This window comes from Vulpes vulpes, chromosome 10, assembly GCF_048418805.1.
Source record: "Vulpes vulpes isolate BD-2025 chromosome 10, VulVul3, whole genome shotgun sequence".
Taxonomy (NCBI): domain Eukaryota; kingdom Metazoa; phylum Chordata; class Mammalia; order Carnivora; family Canidae; genus Vulpes; species Vulpes vulpes.
This window is the reverse complement of record NC_132789.1, coordinates 16,292,605-16,310,160: the sequence shown is the minus strand read 5'-3', so window position 1 is coordinate 16,310,160 and position 17,556 is coordinate 16,292,605. Positions and strand designations below refer to the sequence as shown.

Genomic DNA, 17,556 nt, shown 5'->3' with positions numbered 1-17,556 from the left:
TAGAGCAGTAGAGCTTTATTTGAAGTGGATGTTTCTTTCCTTTTTTTTTTTTTTTTTTTTTTAAACATTTTATTTTTTTTTTAACTTTATTTATGATAGTCACAGAGAGAGAGAGAGAGAGAGAGAGGCAGTGACACAGGCAGAGGGAGAAGCAGGCTCCATGCACCGGGAGCCCGATGTGGGATTCGATCCCGGGTCTCCAGGATCGCGCCCTGGGCTAAAGGCAGGCGCCAAACCGCTGCGCCACCCAGGGATCCCTCCTTTTTTTTTTTTTCTTTCCAGTGTTCTTTTTGTAATTAAGTGAGGTGCTGCTTTCCCAGCATTCAGTACCACCCAGCTTTAACTATTTTCTAAGGATTTTATTTTTAAGTAATCTCTTCACCCAACTCAGATCAAACTCATAACCCAGAGATTAAGAGGTGCATGCTCCACTGACAGAGCAGCCAGCGCCCCTAACTCTTTCTATGATACCAGGTTTCTTATTTCCATGGCCATCTGGCCACTAGCCTGGGTCCCTCTAAGATACTTTTGAGTAGGTGTAGTGTCTGTTGGGATGATGCCAGTGCATTATCTAACCATGGAGATCCAATTCTTGAGAGGTGGTGACTAAGAAAATGATTGCTGCATGGGTAGGTGTTTTCCTTCTGGTTAGAAATATGTACTGGGTCCTGATGTAAAGGTATTTGTTGTAACTGGGTTTCTGACTATGGTTGGGAGGCCACTGCTAAGAGGGCCAAGAGCTAAGCTGTGCAGACCCCCTTCAATACATTAGTATGTAGTTGGCCCATCCATACACTGAAAATTCAGACCGTGCCCTGTGGACGGTGAGGCCCTTTCCTAATGTCCGCCTTCAACTCCCAGCCTGGCAGGCTTCTGCCTGGACAGGCCCCTCTTCATCTGGATCCTCTGCTGGCAGCCAGGCTGCCCCTTGGTCCCTAGCTGCTGGGTCGTCCACCCCTGGGCTACCAGCTCGGGAGAAGATGGTAGATGGAGGTTTCCCTTTTACTAGGTCAGTTCTGCCATCTAAAACTGCTCTAAAGAATGGTCTTCACTCAGTACAGGTCCACGTGGGGGACTCCGGGAAGGCGGGTCGGAGGCTACGGGGCGGTCTCCCCGCATTACAAATTCTCAAAGACCTTCGTCCCCCACGACGCCAGGCTGAGAGGGGCCCCCGAGCTGAGGAGGGGGCCCCGGGTAGGGGGCCTCGACCGTTCCCAGCGCCGGCCCAGGCACCCGATCCCGCTGCCCGCCTCCCCGCGGGGCTGCCGCGGCCGCCGTCCCGCCCGGGGGCGCCAGGCCCGGCCCCAGCGGGCTCCCGGCCTCGCCCTGCCGCGTGGGCCCGCGCTGTGACCCGGAAGCGCTCCGGAAGCGGTTCCGGAGTCAGCGCCGGCAGGATGGCGGCGGACACGCAGGTGAGGCGGGCGGCTGCGGGGCCAACGCGGCCAGCGACTGGGTGTGGACGGCGGCCGCCGAGCCAGACCGCTCCTGCCGCTGGCCTAGGGGCCGGGGGGGCGGGGGGCAGTGGCTGCGGAGGGCGCGACCCTGGGGCCGCGTCGGCCGGGCTCATCGCGGGTCTTGGTCCGGCCCGGCCCGCGCGGCGCAGACTGTCCCCGGGCTGGAGGAGTCCAGGACTCCGGCCGCGGCTTCCGCAGCGGCGCCCGGCGGGGCCCTCCCTCACCCTGGAGTTGCAGAAGTTCGCCTCTACGAGTCTCTGCTGCGTTTCTCCGAGTCCCCCGGCAGCGAAGCCCCGGCCAACACCGACTCTTCTTAAACTTTACGTTCAGCAGAGGTTTCTGTAGTACCGGCTATGTGCAGAGACTTAGAGCACAGCCTTTGGATTTCTGCAGAGCCGAGTTTGAGTCTCAGCTCGTTGATTTCCACGAGATGCCGGGCAAGTTACTTAGTCCCTCCAAGCCTCTTTCCGTCTATAAAATGGGGCTAAGGTAGTACCTCCGGTAGAGGTTTGCTGTGAGGATTCAGGGAGATAAAGTAGGGCACTTTATACGTTGTTGGTTGTTATTAGAGCCTGCTTAAAAATAAAAGAAGCTTTACTACCTTGGAAGGGCCTTATGACCCTCGAGTGTAATTCAGGAAAATATTTGGGGAAAAACTTTTTCCTCCACCTTAGCCTTGCTTGTAGTTGTGAGTGTTTTAGAGTGAAAAGACAATCATATGGAAAAAGGAACCGGTGTCTAAGGGACAGCTTGGCTTCCTTGGATCAACAGGGAGAAGAGACTAAATTTGATTTTGATGGGGAGGTTCTGAGGCCGGAGAGTGAGCACTTAAGGAACATTGGGAAGTTGTGTATTTGAGAATTTCCTGTGCAAGGAGCTGGTAATTTGTTTCAGTTCAGTTATACTGAATCCTGGAAAGAAAAGCTTAGTCTGTTGGGTATTTTGGAAGGAGTTAGGGGGACGCATAATGTTTAACATTAATACTCAAGTGCAGAAACCTCTCTCTAGAGCTGTGTTATTCAGGAGGGTAGCCACTAGCCATGTGGGTATTAAATGGCTAGTTAGTGAAAAGTAAATGAAATGAAAAATTTAGTTCTTCATTGCACTAGCCACTTTTCAGCATGTGGATAGCCACATGTGGCTGGTAGCCACCGTACTGGACAGTGCAAAAGAACAATTTGCATCATCACAGAGTTGGACAGTGCCACCACTCTAGAGAGAAACTTGAACTTTAAAGCTGTTTGCATCTGGTCACACCAACAAAAGACTTCTCTGAAAGATCATGGAATGCATTTCTTTAGTTTTCTGACGGGGTCTCAATTCATTTTCTGATGAATAGAAAGAAGAGCCCTGAACCTAAAAAGTTCTTTCAACTTTTTGAGAGAAACTATAGCCAAGAATTTAATATTATCCAGGAAAAGCAGCTCTGTGGGAATTCTAGGTAGAGAGTGGGTTGTATTCATGCATCTATTTTTGCTGTTTCCTCAACTCTCACTAAAAGTAATAAAAGGTTTTAAAAAGGATTCCCACAGAGATTGGGAGAGTAGAGAGCAGACAACAGCAGCAAACTTTTGGAAACTAGAAAGGGATGACTGGGAAGGATTTAGCAGACCTAAGGAAAATGAATCCTAAGCCAGCGGTTGGGAAAGCTGAGAAGCCAGCTGGTTCACATGGCAGAATCTCTGACACACGGAAGCTGGGGGGATCAGCTACCCTCTGGAAGTGAGGGTGACTGGGCGGGGCTAACTTAGGAGGATTGGTGGAAAGCCCTTTTCTGATGCAGTCAGATCCCCGCTGTCTTTCTCCACCTTGGCAAAAGCCTGAACTTTTCTCTCTGGAAAGTGTAAAACAGGATCACTGTGAGGACTAGTGTAGGAGGTCCAATATCCAAGGAAATCATCTGCAGAGTAATTCAGGAAACTTGTCCTGAACTGGAGGGTGTGTTTCCAGATCAAAAATACTCAGCACAGTGGATGAAGATAGACTCACAACAAAGCACATTAGTGTGAAATTTTATTTTTTAATTTTTAAAAAAGATTTTATTTATTTGAGAGAGAACACGAGCTGGGTGGGGGTGATGAGGACAGAGGGAGAGGGAGAAGCAGACTCCCCGATGAGCAGAAAGCCAGACATGAGGCTCAATCCCAGGACCTGGAGCTTATGACCTGAGCCGAAGCAGACGCCCAAAAAACTGAGCCACCTAGGTGCCCTGTGTGAAATTTTAGAACCTTGGACACAAAGAGAAGATCCTAGAACTTTGCAGGGCAAAAGTCAGGTCTTAGACAAAGAATCAAAAATCAGCATGGCAGGGGTGCCTGGGTGGCTCAGCTGGTTAAGCGCCTGCCTTTGGCTCAGGTCACGGTCCCAGGGTCTTGGGATTGAGCCTGGAGTCAGGCTTCTAGCAGGGAGCCTGCTTCTCCCTCTCCCTCTGCCTGCCTCTCTCTCTCTCTCTCTCTCTCTCTCTCTCAAATAAATAAAATATTTTAAAAAAATTAACAGCATTGAACTTTGTAACACTAAAAGCTGGAGCTCAGTGAGAATGTCTCCAGTAGTCTGAGGGAAAATGATTTCAACCTAATATTCTGTATCCAAACAAACTTAAGTGTGAAGCTAGAACATTTTCAGATTTGCAAGGACTTCACAAAATGGAGAACGTGCTCCATCTAAACACAAGAAAAAGTACATTTTTAGGGTGATACACTGTGTTGCAGCTATAGAGGGTCACCTACCAAATCGGGCCACGTCATCAAGTTCTGGGAGAGACTTCTTTAGGAAGATGGAATTTGGTAGAATACCTGGTCTGCCCAAATGTACAAGTGGTAAAAAGTTTGGGATCAAAGTGCAAATTAGAACAGATAAAGCAAACTGAGGGCAGATGGGAAAGCGCATTTATTAACTCCAGGGTTAATAAAACTGTGTAGGATAGTAAACATAATGTATTAAATGGAGGTCAAGTGGGGCGCCTGGGTTCCGTTGGGTGTCAGATTCCTGATTTTTGGCTCGGGTCATGATCTCAGAGTGGTAGGGTCAGGCTTCAAGCTCAGCAGGGAGCCAGCTTGAGTTTCTCTCTGTACCTCTGCCCCTCCTCATGCTTGGGTGCACGCACATGCGTGTACTCTCTAAGTAAATAAAATCTTAACAAAATAATTAGTGGTTGGGCAGCCCCAGTGGTGCAGCGGTTTGGCGCCGCCTGCAGTCTGGGGTGTGATCCTGGAGACCCGGGATCGAGTCCCACATTGGGCTCCTTGCGTGGAGCCTGCTTCTCCCTCTGCCTGTGTCTCTGCCTCTCTCTCTCTCTCTCTCTGTGTGTGTGTCTCTCATGAATAAATAAAATCTTAAAAAAAAAATTAGTGGTTAAATGCCTTCCATTTACATACAGCGTAAACACTGAATAGTAAGCTAGCCCATATTATGAAACTGAGGAATTATGTTGGGGAAATGGGGAGGGTAGGAGGTGGGGTTGGAGAAAGAGCTACTATAGAAGGCAATACAACTGAAAAACCAAGTAGTAGTAGCACAGACAAGTTATTTAGAGATTATGGAGGTAGCTCCCAAAATCATGAGCCAGAATTGATAAAAGAGGGTGCCCTTGGGGAGTGAAGGCAAGAGACTGATTTTTCTGGCAGAGTTTCCAGAACTCTTCAGCTTTGACTTTTTTTCAAGTATAGTTGACATGATGTTGACTCCTTAATTATCTGTATGTATGACTATAAAAAGAAAAGACAGTATTAAAACAATCACTTATGTGAAAGAGTTTTTTTTTTTAATTTTTATTTATGATAGTCACAGAGAGAGAGAGAGAGAGGGGGGCAGAGACATAGGCAGAGGGAGAAGCAGGCTCCATGCACCCCATGCACCAGGAGCCCGACATGGGATTCAATCCCAGGTCTCCAGGATCATGCCCTGGGCCAAAGGCAGGCGCCAAACTGCTGCGCCACCCAGGGATCCCTATGTGAAAGAGTTTTGACATGAGTTCTCACTGCTGGTAGAATTATATCAGGGAATTAAATATTTAAAAAAAACCTTAGCATAATTTTGTTTCTCTATAAACCCTTGAATCTGACTTTACTATAAGGCCTGTCTCTGAAATAGCCTTAGAAGAAAAAGATGAGGGCACCAGTGTGTTAGTTACTTGGGGCTTACCATGGCCTCTCCTAGTGCTCATGTATCCATGACTTTCTGTTCTCTAGCTTAGAGAATATTGGAATATTGCTCAGGAGCAGATTTTCAGGAGTATTTGAAATCTGTCCTGTCCCGTCCCATCCCCCGTGATACCCCCCCTTCCTCCCGTGCAGCTGCGCTAACATGGTTGGTGGTTGAAAACTAAGGGCCAGTTGGCAGTGGTTTATAGACCTATCGGTTTCAGGCTTAGTTTCAAAAATACAGGTGCTGTGGCTTTCAACCCAGTCTGAGCAGTGACTGGGAATCTGCTCTTTCATCACCTGTAAAGTGGGGATACTGATGCCTACCTTAGAGGCTCGAGCGTTGCTAGTTTAGTAGCTGACCTGTTACAAGAGAAGAGTAAATGCTCTACGTAGGTTCTCTCCCTTAGCCACTAACTGTCCTATGAGATAGGTGCTATTACCTGCATGGTATAGATGGGGAACTGATGGTCAAGGAGAGGATATATATATATATATATATTTTTTTTTTTAAATTTTTATTTATTTATGATAGTCACACAGAGAGAGAGAGAGAGGCAGAGACACAGGCAGAGGGAGAAGCAGGCTCCATGCACCGGGAGCCCGACGTGGGATTCGATCCCGGGTCTCCAGGATCACACCCTGGGCCAAAGGCAGGCGCCAAACCGCTGCGCCACCCAGGGATCCCTATATTTTTTTTTTTAAAGATTTATTTATTAGAGAGCCTGCTTGGAGAGAGGCAGAGAGAGAAATAATTTTTTTTTTTTTTTAAGATTTTACTTATTTATTCATGAGAGATACAGAGAGAGGCAGATGCAGAGGGAGAAGCAGCTCCCTGTGGGGAGCCTGATGCAGGACTTGATCCCAAGACCCCGGGATCACACCCTGAACCAAAGGCAGACAGTCAACCACTGAGCCACCCAGGTGCCCAAGAGAAAGAATCTTAATTGGACTCCGCATTAAGCACAGAGTCCAGTGCAGGGCCTAATACCAAGACCCTGAGATCATGACCTAAGCGAAAATCAAGTCGCTTAACCTCCTGAGCCACCCAGGCGCCCCAGGGAAATGACATAATTTGACGGAGTGTCTACAGCTGGTAAGAGGCAGAGCTAGGATTCAATCTCTTTGCTCTCCATCTTTCAGCCACTGTACTTCCATTCTGCTCATGACCTGCCAGGATGTGGATATTCCCCATGTGGGAGGCTAACAAGAGTTGAATAAAGGATACGCACTGGCATGTAGTGGGTCCTCACTGGATTTTACATAATTCTGGAAGTATATTTTCTGTGGTGAGGGTTTGGCCTTCTGCCTTGCCTTTTTTTTGTGTGTAAATTTGAGTAAGGTGTATTGACCGGTTGACTGGGTTAAAGTAGCACATGTCAATTGGGGGTGATTTTGCCCACTAGGAGATATTTCACAATGTCTGGAGACAGTTGGGATTGTCAACTGAGGCAGGAGGAGTGGAGTACTGTTACTGGCATTTAGAGGGTAGAGACCAGGAATGCCATTCAGAATCCTACAATATAGGAACACAGCCTCACAGCAAGAATTATCTAGCCCCAAATGTCTGCAGTGTGGAGGTTGAGAGACCTTGGGTCAGAGAGAACCACCTTGAATTCTGTATCCACTTCCCCAGCATACATACTCATTGTTTCGTAGTTTGCTGAAATTTTCTTTGTGGACTTGGTCTTCACAGGTTTCCGAGACACTAAAACGTTTTGCGGGGAAGGTGACAACGGCCAGTGTGAAGGAACGGAGAGAAATCCTCAGTGAACTGGGGAAATGTGTTGCCAGAAAAGGTATTTGTTTTCTATCCATGTGGCCAAGAGACAATTCCATTTCAAAGTAAATTGTGCTTTCTGTGTAGAACCATGGCTGCTGCTTCCCTTGCCATATTTGCTTGTTGTCCTGCGCATTGAAACAGTTGGCTTGGGATGCCTGGGTGGCTCAGCAGTTGAGCATCTGCTTTTGGCTCAGGGTATGATCCCAGGGTCTGGGATCAAGTCCCACATTGGGCTCCCTGTAGGGAGCCTGGTTCTCCCTCTGCCTGTGTCTCTGCCTCTCTCTCTCTCTGTGTCTCTCATGAATAAATAAAATCAAGAAAGAAAGAGAGAAAGAAAGAGAGAGAGAGAGAGAGAAAGAAAGAAAAGGAAGGAAGGAAGGAAGGAAGGAAGGAAAGAAAGAAAGAAAAGAAAGAAAGAAAGAAACAGTTGGCTTAGCAGAGAGTTGATCCATTTAGGTACCAAAGGTTTTTTTTTATAGTTTTCACCATTTTGATTGGAAATATTTCTAAAAGATACTAGGAATCTTAAGTAATTTACTAGAAGCAAAAACATTTTCTTTATGACTTGGGGCACCATTTTTCCCAGGCTGTGTTCCATGGAAGTCAGCAAGATGGTAATAGGGGATTGACCAGTAAAGATTACAAGGTCAGGGATGCTTGGGTGGCTCAGTGGTTGAGTGTCTGCCTTTGGCTCCCAGGATTCATGATCCCAGAATTCTGGGATCAAGTCCCACATGGGGGTAGCATGCTTCTCCTTCTGCCTATGTTTCTGCCTCTCTCTGTCTCTTATGAATAAATAAATAAAATCTTAAAAAAAAAAAAAAAGATTTCAAGGTCAGATAAGTTTCGGAAATGTCAACATTTTCTACTTCCCTCTGGGAGATTCACAGCATATTCCAGGAAGATATTCTAATTTTATTAAGCTTTTTTTAATCCAGTGCTTCCCTTGAACCTCTTTTTTTTTTTTTCTTTTTTCCCTGAAAGCCTGTTCAGGGTTGGGGGAACACATTTTGAGAAATTCTGAGCACATGTGGTTATCATGACTCTGTTCTGTAACTGAGGTCTATCCCTACATTCAGTTGGGATGTGTAAGACTAGTTTGCCTTCATATAACACTGTTAACTACACTGGAACTGAAAAAAAAAAAAGACTAGTTTGCTTTCATCCAATAAATCCTAATTAGCTTTTGAATTACCTTTTGGTGTGTTTTTACTGTATAGCATTGATTATCAAAGCGTGGTCCCTGGACTAGCAGCATCACCATCACGTCAGAACTTGTTTGAGATCCGGATTCTCGGCTCTATCCCAGAAACTCAGATTTAGAAACCATGGGGGCAGCGCCCAGCATCTGTGTTTCAGCAAGCCCTCTAAGTGATTCCTGTGTTTGCTGAAGTCTGAGCATCATGGCCTTGTAGAGTTGGGTCTCCCTGTCCCCCAGCTTTCACTTCTTGTTAGTAAAGAGCCTGCTTCACCCAATCGCTCATTTGCTGCTTCTGATTCACTGCTGCCTGGTTACATACCCAAGCATTTTATTTTATTTTATTTTATTTATTATTTATTCATGAGAGACTCAGAGAGAGAGGGGCAGGGGCAGAGGGAAAAGTAGGCTCCATGCAGGGAGCCCAATGTGGGACTTGATCCCAGGACTCCAGAATCACGCTCTGGGCCAAAGGCAGGCGCTAAACTGCTGAGCCACCCAGGCGTCCCATACCCAAGCCTTTTAAAGTTGCATGTAAATTTGGTACATTCCTGTTTGTCAGCTTCAAAGAGAGTCTCCTCTGCATTAACACTTTAATATATGAGTTTTATGGCACCTTCAAAAGTTTCTCTTGTCACCTTTCATAACAGAGTTGTAGTTAGAAAAGGCTGCTATGTGACAAGGTACTGGCTGTACACACCTTCCAAGCCTTAGTGGTTGACCCTCCTGCTATGTAACTGCTGAATACTACATTTTTCCCATCTTATGGAGGAAGGCATTTGACACACAGGTGAAGTTTATGAACCATTCAAGACTTTTTCAGGGTGATTTTACTCATTAGCCACCCTGAAGTTCTGCCATTCAGGGTGAATAATACTTGTAAGTTGTTTATTTTTTAAAGATTGATTTTATTTATTTATTTATTTATTTATTTATTTATTTATTTATTTATTTATGTGTTTATTTAAAATATTTTTTTTATTTATTCATGAGAGACAGAGAGAAAGAGAGGCAGAGACATAGGCAGAGGGAGAAGCAGGCTCCCTATGGGGAGCCTCATGTGGGACTCGATCCTGGGATCATGCCCGGAGCCCCAGGCAGATGCTCAGCCACTGAGCCACCCAGGCATCCCATGTAAGATGTTTAGTCACCTCTGATGTGCACATTGATGGTGGAAAGTTAACTACCCCACATGAAATCTTTAGTTCTCAAATTTCTAATTTTCTGAGTCTAATGAGGAGGTATTGCACAGTGATAATCATTCTGGTCTCTCTTTCATTTGGAGTAGTAGATAACGAAGTGAGTCCGTGTGACCCGGTTCAAGTTCCTTAACTTGTCTGAGCCTGTCTCCTTGGTTTGAGCATGGAGATTGCTATAGTACCTCCCCCGCAGGGTTATTAGTGTGAGGAGTAAATGAGAACACGTATGGATGGCACTTAACACTGTGCCTGGCTCTGGTGAGCACCCAGTGTATATTAGCCCTCGGCCACACTGGTTTCTGGTCCCCATCTCTCTTTTCCTTGGTCACTGAAGTAGCCACGAGTCCAGGGGAATAGCGCCTGACAGGCAGAAGTGGCCACAGGTTGGTTTTCCATTACTGACCCCTGTCGTTCCAGCCAGAGTATCTCTTTTCATGTGGCTGGCCTGCTCGGGTTCCTAGGCCTCCGTTCTTCATCTTGAGGTGGCCTCAGTCATATATCATATATCATATACCCATCATAGAGGGATTAGTTGAGGAACCATGTGTCAATGCTTAGGGCAGGATCTGGCATTTTGCACTTTGGGAGTACTAATTAAGTCTTCCTTCTCTTCTTCCTCATGTGTCCTGATGGCCATCATGCATCTTGCCTCTGCACTTGTGCTCCTATGGTTAGCATCAGCGTGTACATTTTTCTCTTGCCATTTTTCTATAGCTTATGGATCTATTAGGCTAAACTTATGTTCTTAGAACCTTCAGAAGCCACTCCAGTTAGAGGTGCTCTGCCCTTCTCTGATCCCTTAGAGCACTTTAATTTTGTCCATCATGCATCTTGCCTCTGCACTTGTGCTCCTATGGTTAGCACTCAGCATGTACATTTTTCTCTTGCCATTTTTCTATAGCTTACGGATCTATTAGGCTAAACTTATGTTCTTAGAACCTTCAGAAGCCACTCCAGTTAGAGGTGCCCTGCCCTTCTCTGATCCCTTAGAGCACTTTAATTTTGTCCTATTTTTAGAAATGTTTTGTTAGAAGAAACACAAGGAGTTCACATACCATAAGCAAACAGCCAACTGAGTCTTCACAAACTAGACAAACCTGTGTAACCAGCACCAAGGTCTAAGCAGCAGAATAGTCCTTGTGCCCCAGAAGTGCCACTTGCCCAGATGTTAGGTTTTTGAGGCCACTGTATCACCTTAGTTTCGTTCGTGTAATGGGTATCTACCTGAGAGCCTTTTTAAATTTTTAATTTATTTATTAGAGAGAGAGTGTGTGAGGGCGTGGGGGAGCAAGTGAGGGTAGGAGCAGAGAGAGGAACAAGCAGACTCTTTACTGAGTAGGGAGCCTGGCATGGTGCTTGATCTCACAACCCTGAGATTATTACCTGAGCTGAAACCAAGAGACGGACACTTAACCGGCTGTGCCACTTAGGCACCCCCGAGAGTCTTTTCCTGGAGTCCGATTTTGCTGTGGATTTTTCCTCCAGGGAATTCCATCTCTAACCTACAGGAAGTGTCTGATGGGTAGGAGATCATGTCTGGTAGAATGCCTGGCTCAAGCAGGTGTTCACAAAGTAGCTTGTATTGACTACTCTCTGTGTGATCTTTGGTTTCAGATCTGCCAGAGGGAGCAGTGAAAGGGCTCTGCAAATTATTCTGCTTGACTCTGCACCGGTACAGGTGAGTCTCAATTGAAGGCCCTGTGCCCACAGCCCTTTGTGCAAAGAGGTGGTGCAGGAGAGCTGTTAAGAGTCCAGGTTTTGGAGCTGTGTCACATCTTAGCTATTGGATCCTGGGCAAGTTACTCAACTTCCCTGTGCCTCTGTTTTCCTCATCTGCAGAATGGGGGTGGTACTGTTACCCACCCCTCAGTTGGTAGTTGGTAAGTGTAGAGCTTCCAGAACAGTGTCTGCTACGTCATGAGTCTGTATGCTGTCAACAGGCATGCATGCACTTGGCCCAGTTTTGAGGTCCATAAGTCAGTGTTCCATAAATGTGTTGCCCTCACAGCCTTGATGGCTCCTTTGCCCTTATTAGCTGCCTCCAGAACTCCAGAAGGAGGTAGATTTCTCTAGTTATTTCTTAATCCCATCCTCTGTGATCCACTGGAATACAGTACAATCCAGTCTTCCAGAGAAAGATCAGCACTCAGCCCAAGCCACCTTGTCCCTGCCCCCCAGTGTTCACCTTTTCCTTTCTTTCTTTTCCTTAGAGATGCAGCCTCCCGCCGGGCCCTGCAGGCAGCCATCCAGCAGTTGGCAGAGGCCCAGCCAGAGGCCACTGCTAAGAATCTTCTGCATTCTCTGCAGTCTTCAGGCATTGGCTCCAAAGCTGGTGCCCCCAGGTAAGAGAGAAAGGTACGGCCTACGGGGGCTTGCTGGAGTCCTGTTCGGGAGAAGCTGGTGCAGATGAGCTGCGCCGAGCAGGTGTGAGCATGTCTCTCTTTCCTCTCTGAAACTTTGGCGCCAGCAGTCCACCCATTGCGATAGGAGGAGCCAGGATCTCAGGCCCAGTGCGCAAACCACTTTCCCAAGGAACAGGGTTGAGAAATCAGTGGAAGTGAGGCCATTTTGAGGGGAATCATATACCCGTTGGACACAATATGGGAAACCATCTTTTTGTTTCTATAGTTGTGAGCTCTAAGAGGTGGGAGTTTGGCTAATGAGGCTTGCATGCCTTGTCATGAGTTGTTACAGATGACTTATTAGGAGCCAGTTTCAAGTTCTGTCCAGTTGTAGGTCAAGGGAGAGTCCTATATACCAGGCAGAGCCTTGTGTTGAGCATTTGTCCTCAAGATGGAGGGTGCTGCCCTGCACTTACCTTCTGCCTCCCCTCCCCTCTACAGTAAGAGTAGTGGCTCTGCTGCCTTGCTGGCCCTGTCCTGGACCTGCCTACTGGTGCACATTGTCTTTCCCTCAAGAGCCAAGCGGCAAGGAGACATCTGGAACAAACTGGTAGGTTCCCTAGGTCTTTGGAGTAGTGACGGTCAGCTCTCTGCATAGAGTTAGGACTTGTTTAAGCACCTTCTTTGGCCAGTGGCTCTTCTTGGTGCTGGGTGACTTAGCACTGTGAATTGTCCCGAGGTATGTGACTTCACTGGATTGAGCATGGGTGTAACATCATTACACCCATCTGGTTATCACATGTTGAGCTTCTGTCAAGCATGGTACTAGGTTCTGGGAGTCCACTGATGAGCAAAAGAAAGGCAATTCCTGCCTTCATGGCATATGTGGAAGACTTGACAGGCCAGAGCAGGGAAGACAGGAAGAAAGCAAGTCAATCAGAAAATATAATAATGTAAATAATTTTTTTTTCCTGGTTAATCATTCCTTTCCCTGTATTTGGATTTCAGTGTTGAACTGGCTAATGGAATGGAATTCTTGCCATGTGTTTTGGTCCTTTAATTCTCTCCTCTTGTTCTGTGCCTCCTTCTTCCACATTCCCTGCCTTGCCTGTCTACATATCTGCTAATCAGAGATGGTCCAATAGGCCAGGTCAGGAGGTTGTTTTGAATATCTAGATGTGCTTAGTGGAAGGCAAGAGGAATGGTCTTATGGTTCATTAAAAAGGAGCCTGAGGTATGGCTCTGATTCTCAGTCATTATATTTGGCTGTATATGTAACTTCTGAGCCTGCTTCCCGTGTCTGCAAAGTGGGAAAAAGTGCTACCTACTCCATCTACCTCCATGAGTTGTTATGAAGAGGGTCTCAAGACGAAGTGTGAAAGGGCCATGGAAACGTACAGAGGGCTGTGCAGGTGAATGAGGAGTGGCACTAGAAAACTGTAACGCCTCTCCCAAAGTAGCCTACTAGTAGGAAACAGTGACGGTCCTGTCCCTGGGAGCTTACCTAGCACGCCTCTGGGGATGACCATGGAGTGGCCATCAGTGATGACTGAAGGATAAGAACACTGAAACCTGGCAGGTAATAGATTGGAATTGGACCCCCTTCAGAGTGTGGGTTTCATTGCTACCAAGGCCTCTTTGTAAGATGCTTTATCATGGTTCCCTCATTGAAGATATCTCCAGTGATCTCTTAAAGCCATTATCCCAGGTAAGTAAGTATGCTTGTGGGTTAGTGAGGGGCAGGGATCATCCCTGGAGTGTTGTGTTTATGGTACAAAACACATCAGGGGCATGAGACCATGTTTGTTTTTCCTGTGTCTTGAATCTGGGTTTTTCCTTTACTTGTTGCCAGTGTTGACCTCAACTATACACATAGTTGTATAGGTTGTATAGGTTGAAATGCATTCAGTTACTCAAATATCTGTTGAGGGCCTCTACGTGCTGGCCCCTGTTCTAGGAGCTGGGGCAAAGCTGGGAACAAGAAAGAGGACCTTGCCCTCTTGGAGCTTACACCTTCTTCTTCTTCTTTTTTAAAGAGTTTATTTATTCATGAGAGACACAGAGAGAGGCAGAGACACAGCCAGAAGGAGAAGCAGGTTCTCTGAGGGGAGCCTGATGTAGGACTCAATCTCAGGACCCCGGGATCACTACCTGAGCCAGAGGCAGATGCTCAACCACTGAATACCCAGGCGCCCCTTTACACCTCTTTTTTAAAGAATTTCTTGTAAGATTTACTTATTTATTTGTGAGTGAGACAGAGAGAGAGCGCACACATGTGGGGAGGAGCAGATGGGGAAAGAAAGGGACAAGTAGACTCTGCTGAGTGTGGAACCCAAGGTGGGGCTTGATCTCAAGACCCTGAGATTGTGACCTGAGGTGAAACCAAGAGTTGGGTATTCAGCTGACTGAACCACCCTTGTGCCTCAGAGTTTCTCATTCTTGATTTACGATCCTGAGTGGTTGTCCTGCAGTATATGTAACAAGTATCCTGCTGATGACTATTTATGTTATCTACATTTTTTTACTGTAAGCAAATGCTACAGTGAAAAAACTTGTACATCTGTCATTTTGTATACATGCAAATGGAGCACAGCAGACTTCCTAAGCATACCCTTTGTCCCAGGGTGGCCAGTCACATTGCTCGCCAGTTACCGTGGGTGTTTGTGATATAGAAAGTCTCTAAGATTTTTTTATTTTATTTTATTTATTTATTCATGAGAGACACAGAGAGAGAGAGAGGGAGGTAGAGACACAGGCAGAGGGAGAAGCAGGCTGCATGCAGAGAACTCGACGTGGGACTCGATCCCGGGTCTCCAGGATCAGGCCCTGGCCTGAAGGCGGTGCTAAACCGCTGAGCCACCCAGGCTGCCCATCTCTAGGATTTTTAAGTTGAGCACCGATGATGTGTTTCACTCTGGATCGAACAGTGATCTCCACACAGGCTAGGATCATCCTATTGGATCCCTTCACTTCTATATTTCAAGTGCCTAGTGTAGTGCCTGCCATTTAGTCAATATTCAGCAAGTATTTGTGGAATTAATAAAGGAAGAGTTAAGGCAGGTATGAAACAGGGTGCTTATCCTTTTCCTGAATGGCACTTACTTCACTGGAATTATATATTCATTTGTGTGCTTTATTTTGTGGTATCTTTTTCTCCCTCTGAACTATATGGTGCATGAAAGTAGAGCCTGTGTCCGTCTCTTTCTCCATGTGTTTTCACTGTGTGACTCATAGGTGCTCTGTGTATATTTATTAATAAAGTGCTTGAGTGAAGATGTAATTCTGGGATAGGGCCAAGTGTCGGGGGGTGGAGGGAAGAGGATCGGGCTGGAGTTGAGTGATGAAGGTCTTGGGCAGAGCGTGAGGGCCACGGGACCTCCATTCGCATTTCATGTCCTGACTTGAGCCTCTCCCTGTCCTGACAGGTGGAGGTGCAGTGCCTGCTCCTGGTGGAGGTGCTGGGTGGCTCCCACAGGCACGCCGTGGATGGTGCTGTGAAGAAGCTCAGCAAGCTGTGGAAAGAGGTGACAGGAGGCATAGAGGGTGGTGGGCATCGCTTCTTTTGTGCCACCCCCGCTGCCATGTGATAATAACACCTGTTTTATACTTTCCTCTTCAGAACCCTGGACTGGTGGAACAGTACTTGTCAGCCATTCTCAGCCTAGAACCCAACCAGAACTATGCAGGCATGCTGGGGCTGCTGGTGCAGTTCTGCACGAGCCACAAGGAGATGGATGTGGTCAATAGACACAAGGCAGGTGGACTTGCTGGGGGCAAAGAGGGGGAGCTTGCTTTGCTCTGGTGGCCCCAGCTTCTGTCCTCATCTGGAGCTTGTTGGTTTTCTCAATATGAAACCCTGGCGTTTTCTCCATGATATCTGAAGTTTTTGGTGCCAGAAAGTTTTCCCTCCAGCTCTGGCTTGGGGAGAATCCTGGCAATTATTGGGATGATAATTTGCCCGTTCATGCAGTGATTTATTCTCCTGCAGGTGAGCAGCTGCCGTGTGCCAAGCACTATGCTAGCTGTTTGGGTTGCAGCAGGGATCCAGGGAGCTGTGATCCCTGCCCTCGGGGAGTTGCATATGAGGAGTCTGCCATCAGACAGATAGTCATCTAATTACAAATGTGATAAGTGCTACAAAGAAAAAGGGCAGGGATCCCTGGGTGGCGCAGCGGTTTGGCGCCTGCCTTTGGCCCAGGGTGCGATCCTGGAGACCCGGGATCGAATCCCACATCAGGCTCACGGTGCATGGAGCCTGCTTCTCCCTCTGCCTGTGTCTCTGCCTCTCTCTCTCTCTCTCTCTCTGTGTGACTATCATAAATAATAAATAAAAAATTTTAAAAAAATTAAAAAAAAAAAAGAAAGAAAAAGGGCAGGAAGCAGTAATACTGTGTATTGGGGGACCTGACAGAGGCCATGTGTTGGGGGCATAGCTCTTATGAAGGAACTTAAAAGGTGAATAGTATTAGCAAGGTCAGGATGTGAGGAGGGGTGTTTTGGGCAGAGAAAGCAGCCCACGAGAAGCTAGGCAGGGGAGGCGATTGGGGCTGGAGAGATGTGAGAGGCGGCCTGGCAGCCAGGCCAAGGACTTTGGACTGAATCCAAGCAGCTCTGGAAAGCTGTGGAAGGTTTTAAAATGATGAGTGGCATGATCAGTGGGCCCTCTGTGTGTGACACTGAAATTCGGGCACTGATTTGTATTTTGTTTCTGTATGTATGTATTTTATTTATTTTTTACTGATTTGTAATTTTCAGAGGCACTCTCACAAAAAGGATCTTTAGGCCAGCGATGAGATGCCCAGAATGTTGGTCTAAATAGTCTTTGTATTCTCTAGAGTGCCCTGCTGGATTTTTATATGAAGAACATCCTGATGAGCAAAGTAAAGCCTCCGAAGTATCTGTTGGTGAGTGAGAGGTGGACCTTAGCTGGACAAGCTAAATCCAATTTAAATTCTGATTCAAAGCTATCCTTTATTCTTCGTTCCCATGAGGTCTGGATGCCTGACTCCTTTCTCTTTGTAGGATAGCTGTGCCTCTCTGCTCCGATACATGTCCCACTCGGAATTTAAGGATCTGATACTGCCCACCATACAGAAGTCCTTACTTAGGAGTCCAGAGAATGTTATTGAAAGTAGGTCACTGCCAGACAGGTTGGTGGAAGGGAGATGCGTTGACTGATGAGCTGCTTCTCTGATACTTGGCAGCAGAAGTGGTGTGGGTGGGGTGAAGTATGTATTCACTTTGTTCCTCATTGGGACCTTGGGAGAGAGACCAGGGACCCTTTTGAGAATATGTTGAAAGTCACGGGCCCTTTTGCTAAAAGGACGCACAAAAGTATATCTGCTTAGGATACTGCAAACAATTTTAGAGATCCAAGAACTTTCTGGAAACCAGGTTAAGAACCTCTGCTCTACACAATTTGAACTTGGTGTGGAGGT

The 17,556-nt window shown here is 46.8% G+C and overlaps 1 protein-coding gene across 1 annotated transcript in view; it reads left to right on the top strand.

Annotated features, from left to right (window-relative positions):
* The first annotated feature begins 1,291 nt into the window (after nt 1-1,291).
* Nucleotides 1,292-17,556, top strand: part of GCN1 (GCN1 activator of EIF2AK4) — a 60,520-nt gene continuing 44,255 nt past the window's right edge. The window contains exons 1-9 of the mRNA XM_072722987.1: nt 1,292-1,412; nt 7,293-7,395; nt 11,391-11,454; nt 11,987-12,118; nt 12,620-12,728; nt 15,544-15,642; nt 15,738-15,872; nt 16,954-17,022; nt 17,141-17,249. Of these exons, the coding sequence (XP_072579088.1) occupies nt 1,395-1,412; nt 7,293-7,395; nt 11,391-11,454; nt 11,987-12,118; nt 12,620-12,728; nt 15,544-15,642; nt 15,738-15,872; nt 16,954-17,022; nt 17,141-17,249 (838 nt within the window). The 5' untranslated portion in view covers nt 1,292-1,394. The remainder of the gene's footprint in view (nt 1,413-7,292; nt 7,396-11,390; nt 11,455-11,986; nt 12,119-12,619; nt 12,729-15,543; nt 15,643-15,737; nt 15,873-16,953; nt 17,023-17,140; nt 17,250-17,556) is intronic.